At 35.3% G+C, this 23478-nt stretch overlaps 3 protein-coding genes across 8 annotated transcripts in view; 2 read left to right on the forward strand and 1 right to left on the reverse strand.

Annotated features, from left to right (window-relative positions):
- Positions 1-263: 263 nt before the first annotated feature.
- On the reverse strand, positions 264-12485 carry ptdss1b (phosphatidylserine synthase 1b). 4 transcript variants are annotated; one of them, XM_016509861.1, is made up of 14 exons: positions 11986-12063; positions 11071-11162; positions 10923-10986; positions 10733-10777; positions 10512-10636; positions 9122-9280; positions 8401-8552; positions 7914-8055; positions 6853-6965; positions 6159-6224; positions 4905-5004; positions 3692-3760; positions 3366-3432; positions 264-1859 (listed from the first exon to the last, which is right to left on the reverse strand). In XM_016509861.1, the coding sequence occupies exons 2-14, from the start codon at positions 11158-11160 to the stop codon at positions 1762-1764; spliced, it is 1290 nt and encodes a 429-aa protein (XP_016365347.1). In that variant the 5' UTR covers positions 11161-11162; positions 11986-12063; the 3' UTR covers positions 264-1761. The 4 variants fall into 4 exon arrangements, with proteins under 4 accessions (XP_016365347.1, XP_016365345.1, XP_016365344.1 ...); XM_016509859.1 differs by lacking the exon at positions 10923-10986 and having other exon boundaries at positions 264-1856; positions 11986-12485; XM_016509858.1 differs by lacking the exon at positions 10923-10986 and having other exon boundaries at positions 11986-12484.
- A 2091-nt stretch (positions 12486-14576) lies between these two features.
- On the forward strand, positions 14577-18425 carry LOC107706159 (stathmin domain-containing protein 1-like). 3 transcript variants are annotated; one of them, XM_016509742.1, is made up of 5 exons: positions 14577-14777; positions 15149-15296; positions 15480-15613; positions 17523-17651; positions 17807-18425. In XM_016509742.1, exons 1-5 carry the CDS (start codon positions 14709-14711, stop codon positions 18062-18064), a joined length of 738 nt encoding a protein of 245 aa, XP_016365228.1. In that variant the 5' UTR covers positions 14577-14708; the 3' UTR covers positions 18065-18425. The 3 variants fall into 3 exon arrangements, with proteins under 3 accessions (XP_016365228.1, XP_016365229.1, XP_016365230.1); XM_016509743.1 differs by having other exon boundaries at positions 14578-14777; positions 15176-15296; XM_016509744.1 differs by lacking the exon at positions 14577-14777 and adding an exon at positions 14982-15091 and having other exon boundaries at positions 15176-15296.
- A 4246-nt stretch (positions 18426-22671) lies between these two features.
- Positions 22672-23478, forward strand: part of rbm24a (RNA binding motif protein 24a) — a 12292-nt gene continuing 11485 nt past the window's right edge. Inside the window, exon 1 of the mRNA XM_016509868.1 lies at positions 22672-23092. Coding sequence (XP_016365354.1) covers positions 22925-23092 — 168 coding nt within the window. The 5' untranslated portion in view covers positions 22672-22924. The remainder of the gene's footprint in view (positions 23093-23478) is intronic.

A 23478-nucleotide genomic window follows, 5' to 3' on the forward strand; every position in this document is an offset into this window, starting at 1 on the left:
GCATGTCGAATAAATTATAAAGAAGGGAGCTATTCGTTCTGAAATGTATATATCGAAAGTTTATACTGTATCAGATTCATGATTGTAACCATTAAGTCATTAAATATTTGGTGAACCTGATTTCACACTCCTGGTTTAACAACAACCAATGAGTGAGACTGAACTTTTTTTCTCTGTATTTTGATTAAAAATATATATACAGGAATAATTTTTCTCAGGAACTCAAACAATTGTACTACATACTTAGAGACTTCAATTCAGCATTTTATTTGAAATTTTTACTCAACAATACAGTATAAGGGTGTTAAGAAAGTGAAAAGATCATCCCCCCGAGGGGGTTCACATCTGTGACAAGTTTAACCATTCATTCATACACTGATAAAAATCTCAAACAAAATGGTAACACCTCATTGCTCCTGATTATCACATTAAAGGTCTGAAATAATTAGATATGACAACACTGCTGTGGCAGAATCAAGTTTTTTACACCACATTTTATGCATTCTCTTTGGTCACCTTCAGAATTGCAGATCCTTAACAATTATTTTAGGCTTTGATATTTTTCCAGGGTAAAATATTAAATTCTGAATAACTAACAGCTTGGGTATTGCTCAACAATTTGGTCCATGAAAAATAGAATGTAGAAAACAATTAAATAAGACAAAATGTTATAGTACCTTAATATAAACATATGCTACAATTTAGTATTAATAACCCATGGAAAAAAACACTCCTGCCTACAAAAACAGCACAAAATCCTAAATGTAGGTTTTACAAAAATTACGATTTCAAAAAATTGCATGTAGAAATGCAAAGTAATTTAAAGGCCTCATACATAAAATCATGTATGCACATGCCCACACATACTAACACAGGAATAAATCTTACCACAAAAGTTAGCATACCAAGCAAAAACAATAAAAGTACAGAAAAATGACACAACATACAGATTATGTCATCATTTCCACCAAACCCTTTACATGTTGGCAAAAAAGCTGAATCATATTACATTTAAGTAAATCAACAGCTCCTAATACAAAAGGTCATGACCTGCCTCTCCTTCAACCACTCTGCAGTTTTAATTTAAAAGAGCAAATATAAGACGACTGAAAAACGGTTGTGATAATAGAACATTTGTGCCAAGATCATAGTGCATTAAAACAAGTGCTTAAAGGTTTTTCACAAATGTAGAGCTTGTTTTTATGCTCACAAAGAATTGCATAAAATTTCGTACCCTGATCAATGCATAGGTATGTGTCAACAAAACAATCACTGATTACAGGTCAAGTGGAGAACTATGTGCAAAATTTAAGAGAGAGCTTGGTCTGCATTACCAACACTGGTAATAAGAAATAAGTTGAGTTGAATAACGCTCTCATAACGTTTTACAGAAAGCCTGGCAGCATTGAGCTCCTTTCATTAGGAGGGCCATCACAAAACATTCACTGGCTCAGACGCTTCCGACATATAAAAGCCACATCAGTGCCACTGGAAAGTGTGCATTGTGTCATTTCCAAGAATCCTGGCATACCACAAATCATTGTTTCCTTCTAAGTGCTATGAAAATGAAAACTAGTGTACAACAGTACATTGCAAAGACAGAGGCTTGTGGTTTGGAATGTGTCCTCTGTTTATAGAACCGCTTCTTGTGTCTGCACACTATCACCCAGCTAACCGCTTTACCTCTCTTCAACCGTTTACGACAGATTCTTTCTTTCATCCCTTGTGGTCCATTGAGAGATCATTGGTCTCTAGCTGTGGTCACTTCTTGCTGCTTGTTCCATTGATTGTTTTGTTTTTGCCAGAGCCTCCTTTTCTTCTCCGTGATGAAGTGGAATTACTACTGGAGTTTCTCTCTGCTAATAGTAATAATAATGTAAATACATATAAGTGTTAAGTAAAACAGATATTCGAAGGGTAAATAATCAGGGTATCTTCCGATCATTCATTTTTTAATTTAATATTGAAATCTGAAAAATGAAAAACGGCACATATTTCGTTTTTCAATTGTTCAAACAAAACGAAAAATCAAGAATCCGGCTTCATTTTTCGTTTTTACGTTCAGGGATAGAAAACGAATAAGCAACTTGAATATTCGATCTCTACATGTGGGCGGGAATGAAACGCCCCTCTCCGCTGATTGGTCAGCCAAACATTACAACATAATAATAGTCCTTAAAAAAAACATAATAATAGTTCTCCGCTTCTATTGATTCTTAACATGTTTATTTCTACTACATTTTATCAATTTATGTGAACATACAGTCATAACTTTTGTGTTAGACAATACGTTGCGTTTTAGACAAAGGAGGAACTTAAAAAATATGACAGATATGAAAAGAAATGACTTTGTGTAATTTACCTTCACAGCACATCTATTTTTTTTCTTTTTTTGAGTTTTATTCATAGAGCACTTTCTATGACTTTGGTTTAGTTGGCAGAGAAAATAAAAATTTTGTATGCCATCAGTTAGCTAGCCAATACTCAATATTAATTAAATAAACTTCTACCTATGTTCACATAAATTAATAGTGGTCTGCGCTTGTCTACAATACATTCTTCCCACGCTGCAGTGCATCGCGCAGCTTTGCCACACAGATTTTAATAGGTGGTTAGCTATAATAATTCAGGTGGTGTGCCAAAGATGTAGGCTAGTAGGTAGTTGTGAGTGCAGGTGCCAAGTAAATTAATATTTATTAATTTAAATTTATAAATTTATATTTATGATAAACTAATATTTCACGGGTAGGTTGCAGAATTTATGCCTACACATGTAGAGATCGAATATTCAAGTTGCTTATTCGTTTTCCATCCCTGAACGTAAAAACGAAAAATTCTTGATTCCCTTTCATGGGAACTTCGAACTGCGTCCTCTAGGGGTCGCTATGGGGAACGCCTCGTCGTGACCCGTGTCTGAAGCATACATTGAAAAAACACCAACTCGTTGGCCGGCGACAGCCATGACGTCACTACCGGTGCGGCCCTACAGAACAAAACACATACTCATGTATGTTGCATTATACAAACTTTCCAGCACAATTTCCAGAACCATGGTTACATACGTAACCTGAGATGTTTTTTTGTTTTGTTTGAACAAATGAAAAACGAAAAATATGCAGTTTTTTCATTTTTCAGATTTCAATATTAAATTAAAAAACGAATGATCGGAAGATACACTGATTGTAAATAAATCTCAAATGTTCCTTAAAATGTTCTTCATATCATAATACAATTTTCTTTTTAATTTAATTTGAATCTATAGGGTAGAAAATGAAATAATGAAAGGAAATTCCATAAAATGGTCAATTTCTAGGTATTTAGTGTCATTTGAGAAACCCCCTAAAACAAATCAGATTGTATGTTACCTTTGGCAGTTTCAGGAATGCAGTCATACGGGTCTGTAAGGATGCTGTCGTCACAGTCTGCAATGTACTGTTAAAGAGATTTATCAGTTTATCAACATTTGATATGCAAGCACAAACAAGGAAAATAAAGCAAGACCCAGAACCCTGACATATCATTGAGACTTTGTGTGCTCTCTGCTGGAGATGTTTCTAATGTAAATATTGTCAATTGTGAATGACCAGCAGACAGCGCTAGATTATATTCTTGTTGAAGAATTCACTGGATTTAATTAGTATCTGTCAGTAAATCATGTTATGGTAACAGATGAATAAATACAGTCATTTACCTTCAGCCTCTTCCCATAATTCTGCTCATACCAAACCATACCATATAGACAGAGAAAAGTAATGAAAGCCTGGAAGGTGGCAAGAAAGAGAGAGAGAAAGTGTATATATATGAGACTTCGCCACTACAGTGGGATTCAAATCTCTGAGAAAATGTATTACTACATTACTATTATATATCATTAGCATAATAATTTCAGCAAAAAGCCGAAGTGAAAAATGAACATGCATTTCGGAATGTCTATTAGGTTCCATTTGCACATGATCAAATAACTTGCCTTTTTTATTAGTGAAGGACTAAATAGTGAAGAAGACTTTTAAATGCCATACAACAGTGGTTCTCAAACTTTTTACACCAAGTACCACCTCAGAAAATATTTGGCTCTCCAAGTACCACCATAATGACCAACATTAAAATACAGTAGCGTAGTAGGTCTAATTATTCAGCTACAGCTATGCACAGTTAAAAAACGAGGCAGTTTTATTCCTAATAGGAATATTTATTACTTTAAACATTGTAAATACACAGTTTGAACATTAACACTGCACTGTGCTTACATACAGGTAAATAATAAACTTAAATGATTAAATTAAAATGTACTGTACCTAAAAGTTAAATAAAAACTATACTGTACTTAAAGTAAAAAAAAAACAGTACTGTACTTAAAAGTAAAAAATGTACAGTACTTGATCAAAAAAAATTAACAAAGGCATCATTTAGACACCTTGCAAACTTTAAAAAAATGTTTTAACATTAATTTATATTTAATTCAGTGATTCCTCTGCGTACCACACTTTGAGAATCAGTGCCATACAACATTTCTGTACTTTTGAATATTTTAAATGAGATTTTTCAGTGTGGTCTCAGACTCAGACCCACTGTATATAGTTTATAGAAACACACAAGAAGGTTCAATCTGTAAACATTCAGTGCAAACTACAGATGTGTAACTGGACAGAATAAACTGTTGCAACATATCACAGTCACAGTACAACAACATAGCCAATATTTGTTAAGGTTTCAGTATCTTTTATAGAAAACAATAAACAGATCTCTAAAACAAAAATTCATTTCAAAAGGTAATAATGTAAAAATATAGATACATAATAATAAATATTTAAGTTATATATAAATATTTAAATAATAAAGTATATAAATAGATTTTTTAAATGAGAATATTTATAAATAAAATAAATTTCAACCAAAACACTCACCAAACACAAAAGCCAAAGGACAACATAAAGAACCTGTGTTTTAGAGAACAAGTCTTGTCCAAATTTGATACAAGCCAGGGCCTCCAGGAAAGCAATGGCCCTACAGAACAAAACACATACTCATGTATGTTGCATTATACAAACTTTCCAGCACAATTTTTTAAAATAAATATTTAAATGCCAATTCCAACATATATACTGTTGAAAATTCAGATAGAAAATGAGATGCCATGATTGGTTTGATACTTAGTTATTTCAGATATTTTGAAGAATATCTGAGCAAAATGGCTGAAGTGTCAATGGGGTTAAAAAATAGTAGACCACATTAACTTTTATTGCGTAGCATAAAAACACAACTCAAAATATTACCTTTTCTTGTTCAACATGAGGGTAAGTAAATGACAGAATTGTAATTTTTAGTTAAACTATTTCTTTAAGTGTTAAACAGTATCCAAATAATTTTTTTTATAACACTTTTTGTGTTTAATGCACAATGGCAAATCTCTATGAGCATTTCAGACTTGTAGGACTTACAAATACAAAAGTGTGGTTTGTTAAGTCACCAGACTATGTAGGAGTAATCTGGCAGACCTGGAGCTTTACAAATCCAAGAGAAAATGCCTCCATTGTTTAGAATCGAATGGAAAAAGTGAGATTGTCTGGTAAACAGGACACAAATCACCTGATTCTGACAAAAACAGCTGTGGTGAGACGGAACTAAACCTATGTATTAAATCTCTCTGTATCTATACCACTGTAAGAACTGTTTTTCTGGATTTCCAAAATAAGTTCCAAATTTAACAGACAGAATCATGACACAGTGGGTCTTTACAGAAGGGATAGTTTACCCAAAAATGAAAACTCCAAACATGTGTGACTTTATTTATGCCATGGAACACAAAAGAAAATATTTTCAACTATTTTTGTTTATAAACTCAAAGTCAGTGGGGTCCAAAACAACATTGGACCCTATTGACTTTCATTGTCAATGTAAACTGCTCAAAATGTGTTCCACAAATGTGTTCTTTAATGTTCCACACAAGTCATACAGGTTTAAAAGTGTGAGTAAATGATGACAGAAGTTTCATTTTTGATTAACTATCCCTATAAGTCATCATCTGTTGCTGATTGCAAGACCCAAAACATCCAAAATGGAAAAACTACTGACTGAACTGTGAAAATGATTTTTTTTTAAACTTACTTTGACAGGCATTACATAGAACTTTTGCATTAGATAAATAAGCATGTACTTACCCAAACACCCAACACTGTGTTCCAACTCTTTTGCACTGGGTGTCTGTTAGATATGCGTAGTATTGCCTAAACGCAAACGATAAGTAATATGAGTCATTCAACACCTCTGGCATCAAACAGTACAATGGGTGTATACACACCTGCCAAACGTCATTATTCAAAATAAATGTATTTATTTAGAATAATTATATGGCTGAAAGAATGGAATAATAGCATTACTGTGTTAATGTTTATGGATCATCGGATCACGCTCCACAATAAATAAATAAATAAATAATTTCTAGTGCTGGGCGGTATACCGGTTCATACCGAATACGGGTGTTTAATTTTGTTATGATATGAATTTTTAAAATATCGCAATACCGGTAACGCGACACTGTTTGAAAGGGGTCCCTTTTCACTGTTGCACTGTGTTCAATAAATAAAATAACAGGCTTTTGAAGACATGGCAGTCTCATGTTTCTCAGTTCTTGTGGATCTGCCTTTCCAGGAAAAGCTTTCGTTTTAGTACATCAGATTTTGGAGAGATAATGATCCCGATCTCTAGAGAAGCAAAACGAGGCTAGAGCAAAAACTCTGATGAAATAAAGTGAAATGTCCTAATGTTGTTTTGTTGGGTGAGAAGTGCCAGTACAAAGAAAGGTTAATTTCAAGGGATTACGCTGGAACACAGAAGAAGGTAATTGGACATTACCGCACTGTGGGGGCAGTGATGATCCCAATGAAGAGGATCCGGCACCAGCTGAGAGGATGAGAGGCCTGGAATACGAAGATATGCTTCAGGAAAAATGTGTTCAATTCCGTGAGCTGTTGGAGAGCAAAGAAACAGGACAAAAGTGAGTGAAAACCCAAAGAACCACAAAGAAACAAAGTGTGGTCTACTACTGTTTGGTTAAGATCTTCTGAATGTATTGAGCTATTTCATATTTCTTGCTCTGTTTTTCAATTAAACAGAATAATTTTTTAAGGTCTAAGGGTACATTAGGTGTGTAACTGATGCTTTATCTATACCAGTGTTAAAAAGTTCGGGGTCAGCAAGATTTTTTTTGAATTAACAGTTTTATTCAGCAAGGATGCATTAAATTAATCAAAAGTGACCGTAAAGAACTTTACATTGTTATAAAAGATTTATATTTAAAATATTGCTCTTTTAAACTTTATATTCATCAAATAATCCTAAAAAATGGTATCATGGTTTCCACAAAAGATATGAATTATGTTTTCAACATTGAGAATAATAAGAAAAGTTTTTGAGCAGCAAATCAGCATATTAGAATGATTTCTGAAGGATCATGTGACACTGAAGACTGGAGTAATGATGCTGAAAATTCAGCTTTGCCATCACAGGAATACATTACATTTTAAAATATATTAAATAGAAAACCGTTATTTTTTTATATATTATTAGTATATAATCACAGAGAAAGATAGGATATGTCGTTTTGTCGTCACCATAAGCTGGCTAAACAAGTATTTTTTGTCAAGCAACATTATTAAGGTTCTCATTAAAGCATTTCTCATTTAAAGTACAAAAAATGTGTACAAATAAATTGTACGCTCATTAATCATAATGAAATTATAATTATCATCAATACTTATTTTTTTCACTGTGAATCTATCATTTAAATGCCCCCAACTTGGAAAGTCATGGCTGAAGTAAAGTTTGTGGGACAGAGGTTCTGTTTATAAGCGACAAGCTTGAATGTAGCATAAACTGAAAGGCTTTCCATACTACTTATGTTTTAGATCACACACCTGCCATACTATCATGAAGAGGTAGATTCCAGCCAACCTCTGAAAAGAGGATTTGGGGTCAAACCAGCGCACATACATCCAGCTGGCCGGAGTGAACTGCAAAACAGCCCGTTTCAGCTTGCCTGTGGTTGTGTGGATATCCCTGAACATATACAAAACACAAACGACCGGTTTACAATAATACTAAACACATGAACATCATTATACACTACCCCAGTGACCTAAAAACGGGATCAGATGATCCAGCAAGAATGTAGTGCAAAACAAGTTTAGAGTTAACACAGATAACTAATCTCTGCATACATATCTCCCAAACACAATACAATCACAGAGAGTATGAATGGTGGGGAGTGTAACTACTGTTACTACTGCTTGTTAATTTCTGCAACATTAGTGGCAGCAAAATTATGACTATAAACTGCATTTTTCAATTACAAATGCTGGTTTCATAGGGAACAGCCACAGATTAATCATAAAAAGAGCTTACTTGATACTGGCCCAGTGGTAGGTACGCATCTCTAAAAAGTGACACGCAGTCATGCCAAGCCAAATGCCCCCTCCATTGCACAACAGGATATCAAGAATGACTTGATCCCACCAGCACTCTGCAAAGTTTGGCAGGAGGTGCATGAAAAACAACTGAATGAGGAAGAAAGATAGAGACGAGAGACATATAAAGCAACAAGTGGTGGTATGCCCTATATAACAACCCAGGCGGTTTTCACTACTCAACTCTGAGACAGTATTGTGAATTAGTGATAGTCGGCAAATCTAGTATCAACTCATATGTATCTGGTATTAAAAGTAATAATAATAAGCATGCCTCAAACAATCATGCATAAAAAATTATACTCCATAAGATATTATCAGGGTTTACCTCAAATTGAGATTTTGTGTTTTATTTGCTTAGTCAGAGAACACTTTATTAAGACACACAGATTATTAAGTATTGGGTTATGAGGAAGTTGCATAATCAGTACTATTGCATGAGGAACTACTTACTTTCAAAAGGTATTTGATTGGGAAAGACACCCAGCCACTCATGGTGTCAAATTTGTAATAATTGTAATAATGTTTCAATATTGCTGGTTTTACTGTATTTTTTTAATCAAATCAGCAGCCTTGGTAAGCATAAGAAACTTCTTGCAAAAGCATTAAAAAAAATGATGTTTGACATTTAAACAGTATAAATATATAAAATGCATTACCTCTGTGAGCTCCCATGTGATGCTGATAGACCAGCAGAGGCCGTAGCTGCGGATGAGTAGAGCTTTCATTGCCCAGCCCCAAAAATGACCAAAGGCAAAAATGTCAAAGTGACTCAGGATGCGTTCCCATGTGATCACGTGACAGTTTACTGCATACTCCTGTAAAAATTGGGATAAAATAAATAAATAAATAAAACGCAAAAAAACATAAAATTGAAAAATTCATAAATAAATAAATTAAATGTAATTTATTACAAAAATTTAAAAAATTAAAAAAAAACTAAACTAAACTAAAAACTAAAAAAAAAGTAGGGCACAGTGCAAATTAGATACAGTGAACAACATGGAGCCTGATGTCAATGGACAGAGATTCAAATAATCCTATTGGCTGAACGTCCGCAGTCAGGCCATCCTCTGAGCAACATGGAAACCTCTTACAGAAAGCTGGCATTATCTCTTTACAGTAATTAATCATAATTCACTGGATTAGAAACACAAACACTAAACGGAGGGTTTCAAACTCCACAGCTCAGACATAATCTATGGGCTGCACTAGTCTGCTGTGACCATGATTGCCTATAGAAATTCATAAGACTGACATGCAGCCATAGACAAAGATGACATTATGCAGGAAATCGCAGATTATATAGTTTTTGAGTAATTTTGCCGGGCAACTTTTTTTGAGCAACGTTTCTTGGGCACTTTCCCATTGAGAATGGCTAACAAATTTCTATCTGGATATTTTAGATCAGTCGTGGGCCCTGTGTCTCACCTGGTTGCCCGTTGACGGCAACATTTCCCAAAATTGCCCAGCAATATTGCTCAAAAAGTATTCAAATAATCCTATTGGCTGAACGTCCGCAGTCAGGCCATCCTCTGAGCAACATGGAAACCTCTTACAGAAAGCTGGCATTATCTCTTTACAGTAATTAATCATAATTCACTGGATTAGAAACACAAACACTAAACGGAGGGTTTCAAACTCCACAGCTCAGACATAATCTATGGGCTGCACTAGTCTGCTGTGACCATGATTGCCTATAGAAATTCATAAGACTGACATGCAGCCATAGACAAAGATGACATTATGCAGGAAATCGCAGATTATATAGTTTTTGAGTAATTTTGCCGGGCAACTTTTTTTGAGCAACGTTTCTTGGGCACTTTCCCATTGAGAATGGCTAACAAATTTCTATCTGGATATTTTAGATCAGTCGTGGGCCCTGTGTCTCACCTGGTTGCCCGTTGACGGCAACATTTCCCAAAATTGCCCAGCAATATTGCTCAAAAAGTTGCCCCGTGTATCATCAGTCTAAGACATGATGGCTAGCTTCTAGCTTCTCATGCAAGAATGAATTTAGTTTTTGTCCTGGGATCTCATATCGCTCACCATGACATCTGCTTCTCGTGTAGCATTACGTAGATTGGGATCCAGCCAATACAACAGCGCCTTCACCTGATCCCAGTTCAGGAAGATGAGGAACACCAGGAATAGGAAGTAAAGGACACTGAGACCTGCAATGTGCCAATAGATTAAGGTGTTGGAGGTTGAGTCAACATAGCCACTGATACGTAAACACGCAAGAAAAAAGACTGTTAACAGACACTCACCAAAAACCATGCGCCATATAACGGGATGCGGTCTTGTGAAAGGACCTAAAAGTGTTTTTTTTAATCCAATGAGAAAAAAAATGTGTTCATTTTCATGTCATTCCTATTTGTGTGATTTACTTGGAGAGGTTTAGCCAAATGCCTGAGCTTTCATTGTATGGAAAAGAGCAGCTTGGAAATCCTGCGTTACTTATTTGCTTTTGTGTTCCGTGGAAGAAAAGACATGAGGGTGAGTAAATAATGACAGAATTTTCCTGCAATGAAAGCAATCAGCAAAAGTCAATTTGCATCCAGTTAAAGTTTGTTTCTACTGAGAAGCAAATGAACAATGACTGTACCGTTGGGGAAGGCAAGAACACTGATAACAAGAAAGAAAGAGCCGACCAGCAGCAGACCCACACGAAGGTTATTATCAGAATCACCATCATCCCTGCCATAATAAAAACACGAAGTACAGATAACATATCAGAGCCATGACTACGTCATAGAACGATAACCTTTCACAATGTCACCAGACTTTTTGGTGTGGCAGATCAATGGAGAATAAGACAGACCAGTGTTTAGTATCATTGAGATACTATTGCCAGATTTATTAATATTTTAAATTAATTATTCTTTTTATATTTTTCATTTGTCATTTTTATTTTAGTTGAAGTTTTAATCATTTTGTAGTTTTTTGTCATTTTGTTTTAAACATCTATTGTTTTTTTATTAATTTTTATTTCAGTTTTTGTTTAGTTTTTGGTACATCAAGTTGAATTAAATAAAAATGAGAAGTGTTGCCTTGTCAACTAGCTGTTTTTAATTTAATTTAATTTGTGTTTTTTATCTCAAGGAACTTTTTATCGTTTTAGTTAATTATAATAACCCTGACATAGATAAGTGAATAGATCACATTAACAGTTATTAAGTCATTCAAAAACACTTTGAAAATGCAATCTTTAAATAAATAAGCCGTTTTAAAACATTAGGCTATTATCAATACAATCAAAAATTTTAAGTCGTGGCCCCAGGTTGTGTGTAAACACTGCTGTTATTATAACTCCAAGTGGCATTGAAAAACTCGTTTACTTTTTAATTTAAAGCAGTTGTTAACTTGATGTGCGTTGGCAACATTGTAACCAATCATCTTTATACCTGTTGCTGAAACTGAATAAAGTAATCGTCTTGACAGAACGCTGTCACGCGCTCTGAGTTGCCGTTGCCATGCTGACAGACAGGTGTGTTATGTCGTAAACCTCGTGTTTACTCACCTCGTAAACGCGAAGTACATTATGCTGACGACGGTGAACGTCAGTAAAGTAATGGTGTGCGGTTTGTAGAAGAAATTAATGGTGATATCCTCCACTTGTTGCTCGTTTATCATCCGAAAGTGAAGTTTATAATTCGCATCATCTTTACTGAGCATCCTGGAACCCTGACTGGGACCCATGGTTGGTCTCATCCAAACTGACAACGGGTCCAGAAGACACTCCACTCCGCCTCCGCCAGCGCCGAGCTTCTCTGACAGAACTTCACTGAAGTTGAGTGGGTCGAGATGTTCTCACCGCCGTATTTCAGGCGACTTCATTGGCTGGGTAATGGCAGGAGGCTATAAGAGCTTCTCCCATTTGCAGGGCTCTGTTTCAGGCGGGGTCATTCAGGGTTCCTGGGTTTTGACTGGAGGAAAGATGAGCGATACTACCATCTTCTGGCCTGACTGCGCGCTGGCGAAAAGCAGATCTTACCCTAACGGATTTATGATGTGACGGACATCTACTTGGGGAAGTTCAGAAGTTCACGTTGGAAATGTTCTCCGTCGTTCTTCATCTAATTTAGTCCCATCTAAAATCAGTTTAATCTAATCTGAATGTAAAACCAAATCTATTTAGTCTAATTTAATTTAGGACTCAAGAAGCTGTATTGGCACGATTATAAGCCTCCTCTTTCTTTCTTTCTTTCTTTCTTTCTTTCTTTCTTTCAATGTAATGGTTAGGCCTACTGTCAGATTTTACTCCACATGATAAATATACAAGCTAAAAGATCATTTAATACGTTTTTGTTTAGAAAATATATATTTTGGGGGTTTTCAATTGCATGTTATTTATATTTTTTTGCATATAATTTATTATAGGCTATGTATATTTATATCTGCACAGTTTTCTTTGGTACTGTTTATACTGTATGTATGAATACATTGGGTTTTGTTTGTTTGTTTTTTCATCAAATCTAGATATTCACTCAAATAGGCCTAAATATAATTTATTACATCTTATATGAGTGCTGGCAATTATCTACTTAGTATAATTAGTTAAAGGGGTCATATGATGCGATTTCAAGTTTTCCTTTCTCTTTGGAGTGTTACAAGCTGATTGTGCATAGATAAGATCCCTGAAGTTGCAAAGACTAAAGTCTCGAAACCAAAGAGATATTCTTTATCAAAGTTAAGACTCTGCCACGCCCCCCTAAAACGGCTCATTCTAACACGCCCCCACATATCTACCCCACTATGTGGAAATATTTGCATAATCCCGCCGCAAATGTGCACGCAAAGAAAGAAGGCATGGTGTCAGTAACCGCAGTTAGTGTTGAAGCAGCCATGTCAGGGAGACGCTGTGTGTTTCAGTGCGAAAGCAAAAGCACTTTATTTGGATCACTTACAACAGAACAGCAATGCATTTTATGGACGACCGTTTCGTGAACCTAGGAGAGGAGGTAATTCTGACTTTGCTATGACAATCTGGCGCTTCTGAATCAGCTACTGTAAGTATGTTTTGTTATTAGTTTAAGTATTTGCTATTGACTGTTCAAATGCGGAGTTTTGCGCATCGTGTGTGCGTGCGCGCGTGTGTGTGAGAGAGAGAGAGAGCGAGAGATCCCCACTGGATGCAACAAATGCCTCGTTTGTAATGGGTTTTCATGTTTTTGTGTCGTTGCTCCGGCCGGGACACGGCGTCACAGTATGTGAGGGGCGTAACATTTCCGTCTCACGTTTGAGGTATTCGGCCAATCACAACGCATTGGATATCTGGCCAATCAGAGCACACCTCGCTTTTCAGACCGATTAGTTTTGTAAAAATCGACGCGTTTCAGAAGGCGGGGCATAGAGGAGAAACAATAATGTACAGTATGTGGAAAATAATGTGTTTTTTTTACTTTAAACCGCATAAACACATTTCATTACACCAAATACACAAAATAATGTTCTTTTTAGCAGCATCATATGACCCCTTTAAACAACAAAAATAAGTTATGAGGGAGTCAGACCTAATTGTGCCACTTGGTGAGCTTGGTGTCTTTGTGGTTGTAGTAGAAGAAGGTGTCTAGGTGACATATAATGTGTTATAGATCTGTCAAGCCTTGGCCAATTGTTTTATGACGGGTATGTCATTAGAACACAGGCCGTTTCCAGTAAATGTAGCCAACACATCATCATTTCGAAGAAAGACATCAATAAGAGTAGACAAAAAATAACACCAAAATTAGCTTGATTTGTTGATTTAATTTATTAAAAGCTTAAAGAATAGCTACAGGATAAGGCCCACCCATAACAATTTTGCCACTAATAAAGTAAAAAATAAATAAATAAAACTAATAATATATAAATAAATAAAAAAGTTGGGTTACCAATAGTAAGAAAACTTTTTTCAGTGTTTGGTTTCAGATATTTATTTAGGCTATTTTTAATTCTAATAAAATAATCTAGTGACTAATAATTAACTGAAAAATTAACTGTTGATGCCACTTTTGTTCTAATAATCAATCACCAGTATAAACCCGTGTTTTATTTTTAACAAGCATAGAGCCAAGGCAACATAACAGGTTACGTGACCTCTGGAACGGGGTCAGATTTATTGTAGCAACGAATCATAGCAACGCAGAGAGTCCATGACGACGATGGTCGCGAGATCGTGGATCATGTGTTGGAATGCGACAGTGTTTAAGAACTTCACACAGATCAAATAGTTGAAAGCTCGCGCTGTCCTGAGCGATAAGCATGGGATGTGGGAGCTCCAAAATCACGGTGGTCGAACCCGTAAAACCAAGAGGTCTGAACGGAAATGAGGTAAGCTGTAATCTTTTTGTTATTCGATTTATGGTGATTTCAAATATGAATTAATAAACGGAATATTAGCTAGTCGGTAGTGGTTATAGTATGTTGAAACATATGAGGAAACTGATTAAGAGATCTGTTGTTCTCACAACTGTGATATTTAATAGTCTATATTAGGTGAATTAGATGAATAATTAAACAAAATGAAATGCTTCAACCAACCAAAGCTGCTTTGCTGGTCTTAGCTGATTTTAACTGGTTTCCCAGTCTCAAATCCCTTTAAAACCAGCCAACAGACCTTACAAGACTAGCAAACAATTTAGCCTGTCAGTGTTTTGTTACATGCAGACTTATATCTGACTTACTTTGCTTTTATTTTGTAGACTGAAACTCTGGAGTTTGTTGTACAGGGAGGCTCTCGCGGTGACTCTGCCGTGTCCAAAATGACCACAGACAGCGGGGTCAGTCTGGATGCAGCGGAGCCAACAGTTCTACCTGGATCTGTACCTAGAATGCTGCCACCACTACAAGGTTAGATAGAAATTCTAGGACAACTTGATGTTATTTCACTTTAAAGGAGCTAAAAACTGCTGGCCAACTTTGAGGCCTTTCAGAGATATAGGAAAGCTGAAATGGAATAACAATATAAAAAAGAATGTAGGAAATTAACTTAGTATATTCGTTATTTTAACCTACACATCGTGTGAAATCTAGCCCAGAGTCCTGGACTGGCCCAGCAAAGCGAAGAGAGGCCCGATTCCAGTGAGATCCTGGAGCAGCTGCTTGTTCAGGGAATCATTCCAGCTCAACCAAGACAGGGAGGAAGTGGGGAAGCCTACAACATCATGGTGAGGGCTGTTGTCAATGTTAAAATATAAAAGTGTTATGATTTCTCAAATATTGCCTTTTCTCACATTAAAAATCAACACTCCAAGAAAAGTTAATATGAAGGAATTGTACATATTGATTGTTCATAGACGTTTCACCTGTATTTTCAATTACACATTGCGTTGTGTTGTGGAAATGTCCAAAATTCAATTCTTACACAGTGAATACGAATATTATACATGCCTGTATTCATTACTAGAATAGTCTTTATTATTATAAGACTCGAATACTTGAATCTGATTGGTCATGACTTTCTGCAGTCAAGTATTTTTGTGTAATGAGCTCTAAACTGGTTATATGACTGTTGTCCCAGTCTCTTATACTAGTTCCATGTCTTATTTTTCTCACATAATAAAATAATTTCTTTTTAAAAATACATTTTATTAAATAAAAATAACAAAGAATAAAAATAACGTAATAATAAAAAAGCACCATATTTAATTTTTGGCAGGAATGAAGATGAGGCTGTACAGTGCTTTCAGTGGATTGTACTGTTGTTTATCAACATACTGATTGTTCAGCTGTTAAACTGTCTTTCTGAAAAAGAAAAAGAAAATTACATGATCTAGGATGTTCATGCAGTGTATGCCATTGTAAAAACTAGGTCTATTCCTCACAGCCTCATTAAATTCAATATGGCGTCTAACCTGCTTAAGGTCTACATACACTACCAGTCAAAAGTTTTTGAACAGTAAGATTTTTAATGTTTTTTTAAAGGAGTCTCTTCTGCTCACCAAGCCTGCATTTATTTGATCCAAAGTACAGCAAAAACAGTAAAGTTTTGAAATATTTTTACTATTTAAAATAACTGTTTTCTATTCGAATATATTTTAGAATGTAATTTATTCCCGTGATTTCAAATCTGAATTTTTAGCATCATTACTCCAGTCACATGATCCTTCAGAAATCATTCTAATATTCTGATTTGCTGCTCAGAAAACATTTGTTGTTATTATTATGTTAAAAACAGCTGAGTAGAATTTTTTCAGGTTTCTTTGATGAATAGAAAGTTCAGAAGAACAGCACTTATCTTAAATAGAAATCTTTAGTAACATTATAAATGTCTTCACATTATAAACATTATAAGTGTCATCACTTTTTATCAATTTAGAGCATCCTTGCTAAATAAAAGTATTAATTCCTATAACCCCCTCCCCCCAAGAAAAATATTATACTGACTCCAAGCTTTTGAATGGTATAGCGTATAATGTTACAAAACATCTTTGGATCTGTCTATTCATCAAAGAATCCTGAAAAAATTGTACTCAACTGTTTTAAATATTGATGATGATAATAATAATAATAATAAATGTTTCTTGAGCAGCAAATCAGCATATTAGAATGATTTATGAAGGATCATGTGACACTGAAGACTGAAGTAATGATGCTGAAAATTTAGACTTGATCACAAGAATAAATTTAATTTTAAAACATATTCAAATAAAAAACTGTTATTTTAAATAGTAAAAATATTTCGCAATATTACTGTTTTTGCTGTATTTTGGATCAAATAACTGCAGGCTTGGAAGAGACTTCTTAAAAAAACATTAAAAATCTTACTGTTCAAAAACTTGTGACTAGTAGTGTATAATGTAGGCTATATTTATTTACTTATTTAGTAAGTTGCATTGCAATATGTGTGATCATATGTTTGGCCAATAATTATTCCAAAATAAACCCCTTGATACAAGACTCATTCATATTTTGTCGGGGTCCTGATCACCCTTTTTGGAGTTTACTTAGTCTTTAATCCACTCAAACGTTTAGTTGACTATTCTTTGAAAAGTATCTGTAACTTATCTTTCATATTGTGTGTGTATACATGATCATTTCTGTTCCTCTGGGACAAACATTTATAATGTCTGTTAGATGGATGATGCTGAGAAGCCAAAGAGAAGACCTGCTCGGCTAGAGTCACTGAAAATTCGCAAAGAACAAGAAGTCACCAGAAAGGAAGACATTGAGATGAAGATGAGACAGGTGGAGGAGAGGAGAAAGGTGAAGCAGAACCAAATGACATTGATCATTCATTTAAAAAAAATTTTTAAATCTTATTTCATCTTGGAGTTTTTGCACTTTTTTGTGCAGTTAAATTGAATTAGCATTAGTATGTGGCGCAACATTATGAAATATGGTTAAAACATCTGTTTTAGGAGAAGGAAGACCTGAAACGCAGGTTGAGGATTAAATCAGCACGGCCGAGTTTCGCTGCCCCAGTGACCGCAGACGGGGAACTCGACCCCTTGGAACTGCTCCATTCCGAACAGCTTCCTGTCCCAACCAGAACCAAACAGCTGCAATCAATGGAGCCAGTCAATGGAGAGTCTGAGGACCAAAGACTTAATGATTCCCCAGAACTGGAAAATGACTCCACCTTCCAACAGACTGAAGACACAGATGAGGGATTTTAGACCCGCTGCTTGTGTGTGTGTTTCAGAATGAAACTACATACAGAAGCAGCTTGATCTAGCGAGATTTCCTAATGTACATTCTTAGAGTTGCACATGCACTTTACATGTTATTCACTTGATTAATCTTGTTTATTTTAATGCAGGGTATGGCTCAGATCAAATTCTGACTTTGGGTTTTACATTATCATGGACATATGTGCCTAATAAGTGTAAACAGGTTGATGCAGTCATTATGTATGTAGCAGAACAATGATTAGAAGGGTTAACAATTCAGCATGATATATACTATATGCAAGTTGCCAGTTAGATATTTCTTTCATACTTGAATTTTAAGAACATTATTCTTTCTCAAAAGTTTGGGGCCAGTAAGATTTTTAAATGTTTTTTTTGTATAAGAGTCTCTTGTGCTCACCAAGGCTGCATTTATTTGATCAAAAATACAGTAAAATATTGTAAACATATAATTACAAATAATCATTTTAAATAACTGTTTTCTGTCTTATTCTTTCATATTTTAAAGTGTAATTTATTCCTGTGATGACAAAACTGAATTTTTAGCAGCCATTACTCAAATCTTCAGTGTCACATAATCACATAAATCCTTCAGAAATCATTCTAATATGCTGAATTATTATTATTTTATTTTTTATTTTTTTGCTGAAGTATCATTTCCTGTTATTATTATCCACGTTGAAAACAGTTGTTCTGCTTAATCTTTTTGTGGAAGTCATGATACATTTTCCCTAGGATTTGTATCATGAAGAACATAATTTACTTGAAATAGAAATCTTTAATAACATTATAAATATCTATACAGTGTAATTTGTAATCAATTTAATGCATCCGTGCTTAATGAAAGTATTCATTTATTACTAACCCCAAACTTTTATGTACAGTTTATCATGTAAACTACTTTTATATGCAATCAATTATTACAATAATCTGTGAGATATTTTGTCTAAAAATCAATATATTCTTTTAAACACTCAGTTGCAATTGTGTACCTTCCACTGAAGGGAAATGGCTGTCCACAAGGTGGCGCTACTTAGCTAATGTAGTTAGGCTGAAACAGGGAATTGTTTTGTCTTGGGGACAGTGGAAATCCGAGATGGCTCTCTGGTGTTTTCCTTGCATGTTAGTATGTCTCTTTGTAATTATGATGGTATAACTATCCTAAGTAACTAGGCCTCTTGCAATTAGCTAATTATATAAAACTAGATACCTTTAAAAAACGTGTTTTCATCTATTGTGTGTGTGTGTGGCCTGCACTGACATTCCGACAGGTCCCACCTGTTACATTTGAAAATGCCCCCTCTATCAATGCAGTAATGCCTCACCATTCAAGCTGGCTCTTGTCAGACAGGCTTTTATGATACCATATGAAAATTAGCCTCACAGACTCAAACATTAAAACATATGTACCGCACAACTAGATTTCACCTGACTTTATCCAAATAACTGAAGCATTCAACCGTAACCTTTTATGACTTGTATGTGTGGCTTTCAAAGCTGTTCGCTAGAGCCAGTGACCTCTGAAGGCCGTAAATGTGTGTTTGTATGAGTGAGTGACTGTGTTTGACAGGTGGATTGTGTTGAGGGCTCTCCAAAATCTCTCGTTCTTTTCGTTTGCCCCACAAAAAGAGCATTATGTCTATAAACCATTCCATCAGTTTAAGCCCAACTTGAAAAGGAGAAGAGCTAACAAGACTTTAAAAAAAGACTTTATGGAATATTCTGGGTTCAAGAATAAGGGTTCAAGTTAAGCTCAATCAACAATACTTTTGGTGTAAAAAAAAATGGAAGTGAATCCATAAATGTTAATGTTTCAATAGTATAACCAACCACAAGACGTAAATAATATGTGTGTTAATGAGGGTTATTATAGTAAACCTAAACTATTAAAAACATTTTCATCACTTAAAATAAATGTTAACTGAAATTAAAATAAAAAACTTAAACTTGTTTTATTTCAGCTAGTTTCCCAGGCAACATTTCTTATTTAACTTAATGTACTAAAATAACAAAACTAAAACTGAAATGAATATTAATAAAAACCTATTTAGACATATTAAATAAAAACTAATCTAATAAAATACATATTAATAAAAACAACTGTAAAAATGACAATCCCAACTTTACAGTTCAAAGTTTTAACATGAAAATGAATGTGTTGTTTTATAAAATTATGAGCTTTACATTCCTGCTTTCAAATCCTTAAAATAGGGCCCTTTGACTTCTATTGTAAATACAATGCAGAACCTTTGATTTTTGCTTTTTATTTTAAAGAAAAAAAAGGGATTAGTCAAAATTATTTTGGTGGTAATCATCATTATCTCACAAATGCTGTCAGTTGAGCTTTGTCGATTGAACTCAGACTATTTCTTTCATTGGAAAGTTTATGAAATTGATTGCCAATTAAGTTATGCAGTGGGTGCCCATAAAACTGTAGCCTACAGAAAAAAAGATCAAGTCAATGTCTTGTAAGCGTAGACAGCTCCTGAAAGAAGATAGGCCTCCTTTTGTAACTGTGCTGAAACACAAAGCCATCTCCCTCACTGCGCCTCCACTCGCAGCTTAATGAGCTTGTGGCCCGGCATGAATAAATTAGTTGATTCATGGATGCTCTCGATCGAGTTCCTACCTGACATTTTTTATATAAAGCCTCAATTATCCATCCACGGGCGTCAGGATCTCCACATGGCTTGGCGGGTCACACCACACAGGCTAGTTCTCGGGTTGCAAGCTTCCACAAAAACTCCATCACCCGAGTGCTTTGGAAGTTGTATAGTCTAAATGAGAAGTCTGTTTAATAATTTACCTGGTGACATATCACATTCCTCCCAATTATATGGAGACCTAGAAAATCGTCTGTTCTTTTTGTCCTAAAGGAGATTGGGATGGTCTGACATTAGCAGTTGTAATTGTTGTAAAGATGTGCCTTTCACATAGTTCAAAGAAACGTTAGAATGCTATACTATACTTTTAATTAATTATGAACTGATTTTAATTTGATGTTGCAATAAATAGCAGTGGTGTCCTGAAGTATGAAGTAGAGACTTATGCATATTTCTACAAATTCATGTTACAAAAAAGCAAAAAAGTTATTAAAGATGCTGAAATAAGTTTAATCAAATGGTGACTGAACACAAAATAGAAAAATATAACAAAATACAATATTAAATGTTTTATATTTATAAAAATGGTAATCAAAAATGCACAAAAAAGTGTGAAAAGAAATGAAAGGTGCTGACAACACAAAATGAGTGCCTTTATGCTGCAAATACTCATTGAGGGACGCAGGAAACATGCCCAGACGCTCACTCTGTTTTTAGTTTCAATGAAACAGCATTTGAAACGCGTCCATTCTCCAGTTCCTCACCTGAAGAACTCTTTTAACTCTCTTACCCACCACCTGCCAAGTTGTCCCAACGGACAAGATCAGCCTGATAAGATATGCTGGGCTTGCTTCTGTGCTTATCTACAGATAGCTATGTCTATTAGTGACCAAGTGTGAAAGGTGTGTGTTGGAAACGTTTTGTTTTTGTTAGCAACATTTTGCAACATTTTAAATACTTTGCTCTAAGTTCATGAAATCGCATTCCATTCCATGGGCCATACTGATTTTTTGATTCAGCCATATTGTCTATTTGCCATTTTGACATAAAAAGCTATAGGCTATGTTAGCCAGTTAAAATGCTATATTCATATCAAGCTGGCGCTGGGTTAGTGTCAGCAACACTATGCCCTGAAGGAGCCAAAATACATTTTACAGGACAAAATAAATTTTAAATTCTAAATACATTTATATATTTTACATACATACAACATATATATATATATATATATTCAGAATAAAAAAAATGACGAATGGTTTCATTTTTCATCAAATTTAGTAAGTCATTCTTTTGTTATTTTCTTATGCACTGGGTCATATGGAGTGCAGTGTTAACCCAATTTGTGTCAGCCATTACAGCCATTGCCTTTTTGAATTTAGCAATTAAGTTTAGCCTATTTGTAACAGATCTGGCGCTGTCATGCTTAGTTTTTGCCTGAAGCCATATTTTTGTTAGATCTCAAAACTGCCAATGTTTCCTGCTGGGGAAAACAGCTTAAACAAGCATAAGCTGGTTTAACCGGGCACAGTTTGCTTGTCTTCCAGTCTGGTCTGTAGGCTGGTTTCACAGGGTTTTCAGATAGTATTCAGGTGGTCTTATAGAGTTTTAGGGCATTTTTCAGCTGGTTTGGTTGGGAGAACAGCTTGCTTACAAGCTTGGCAAGGATGGGAGACCCCTTTAAACCTAAAACCATGGTTGGTTTAATCTGGCTTTTAAAGCAAGGTTACTGTTAGAAAAGCGTGGCGTTTGGAGTAATGTGTCCTGTCACACACAAATTTACATGCATTTACTGAAACAACAACTGTATGAAATGTCTACAGTTCTTGAACAAAGGCACACAGATGCCCGTTGTGCGCCGTCCAGCTGTTGTTCAAGCGCGTGTAGCGGGCGTGGGGTCAAGCGTGCTCGTACCGCCCTCAAAGTGATCTGGGTGTGGTTTAACCGGGTGCTTTTAGGAATGGGTCACACGCACTTTTTAGAAGTCACGTCAGTTTGGAAGAGGAGTTCGACCCACCTGATGATCCTTGGCTCAATCCGCTCCACATTACTTACCACATTAATCTACCTCTGACATTAAACCCATCTGCGCGCGTGCGTTTTATATTTCTCAGCAACCGCTTTTTGTAACTTCTAGTGAATATTTTAACGGAATATTAAAGGAGTCTTACGGTCATTATCAGTCCTAAATTGCACTATATCGTCTTTCCCTTTTTTATTTTTTTGCACTTGAGCATTTTTTGTGAGGATGCATACCACCCAAAAGGACACCACTTATACCAAGATATTTGTCGGTGGTCTTCCGTATCATACGACGGATTCCAGTCTAAGGAAATATTTTGAAGTGTTTGGCGAAATAGAAGAAGCGGTGGTGATTACCGACAGACAGACTGGAAAGTCCAGGGGTTATGGATTTGTAAGTATTCCCACCATGACTGTCAAACGTAAACTTTGACACAAACATTTTGCGCCACGGCTGTGTGACAGCGTGACACAACACATTTAAATGGCAACTCACTAGTTGTTTTGTAATCAAACGCACCGAGTTTGTGCGGAACGCGCGTGCTTGCTCAAATACTTTTATTTCTTTAGTAAGTGGCCGCTAAAAGTTTTAAACTTTTAAAATGGTTTTATTCTACCTGCATGCATTTATTTTACAGACTGATATTGAAACCGGTGTTGTAAGAAGCACTATAGCTTCAGTTATACAGTTCACCCCACTCATTTACTTACCCCCATGTTGTTGTGGCGAACACGAAACTTGAATAACCCAGTCCCCATTCACTTTCATTTTATGTAAAC

The sequence above is a fragment of the Sinocyclocheilus rhinocerous genome, unplaced genomic scaffold, assembly GCF_001515625.1.
Source record: "Sinocyclocheilus rhinocerous isolate Xijiao unplaced genomic scaffold, SAMN03320098_v1.1 scaffold53, whole genome shotgun sequence".
NCBI lineage: Eukaryota > Metazoa > Chordata > Actinopteri > Cypriniformes > Cyprinidae > Sinocyclocheilus > Sinocyclocheilus rhinocerous.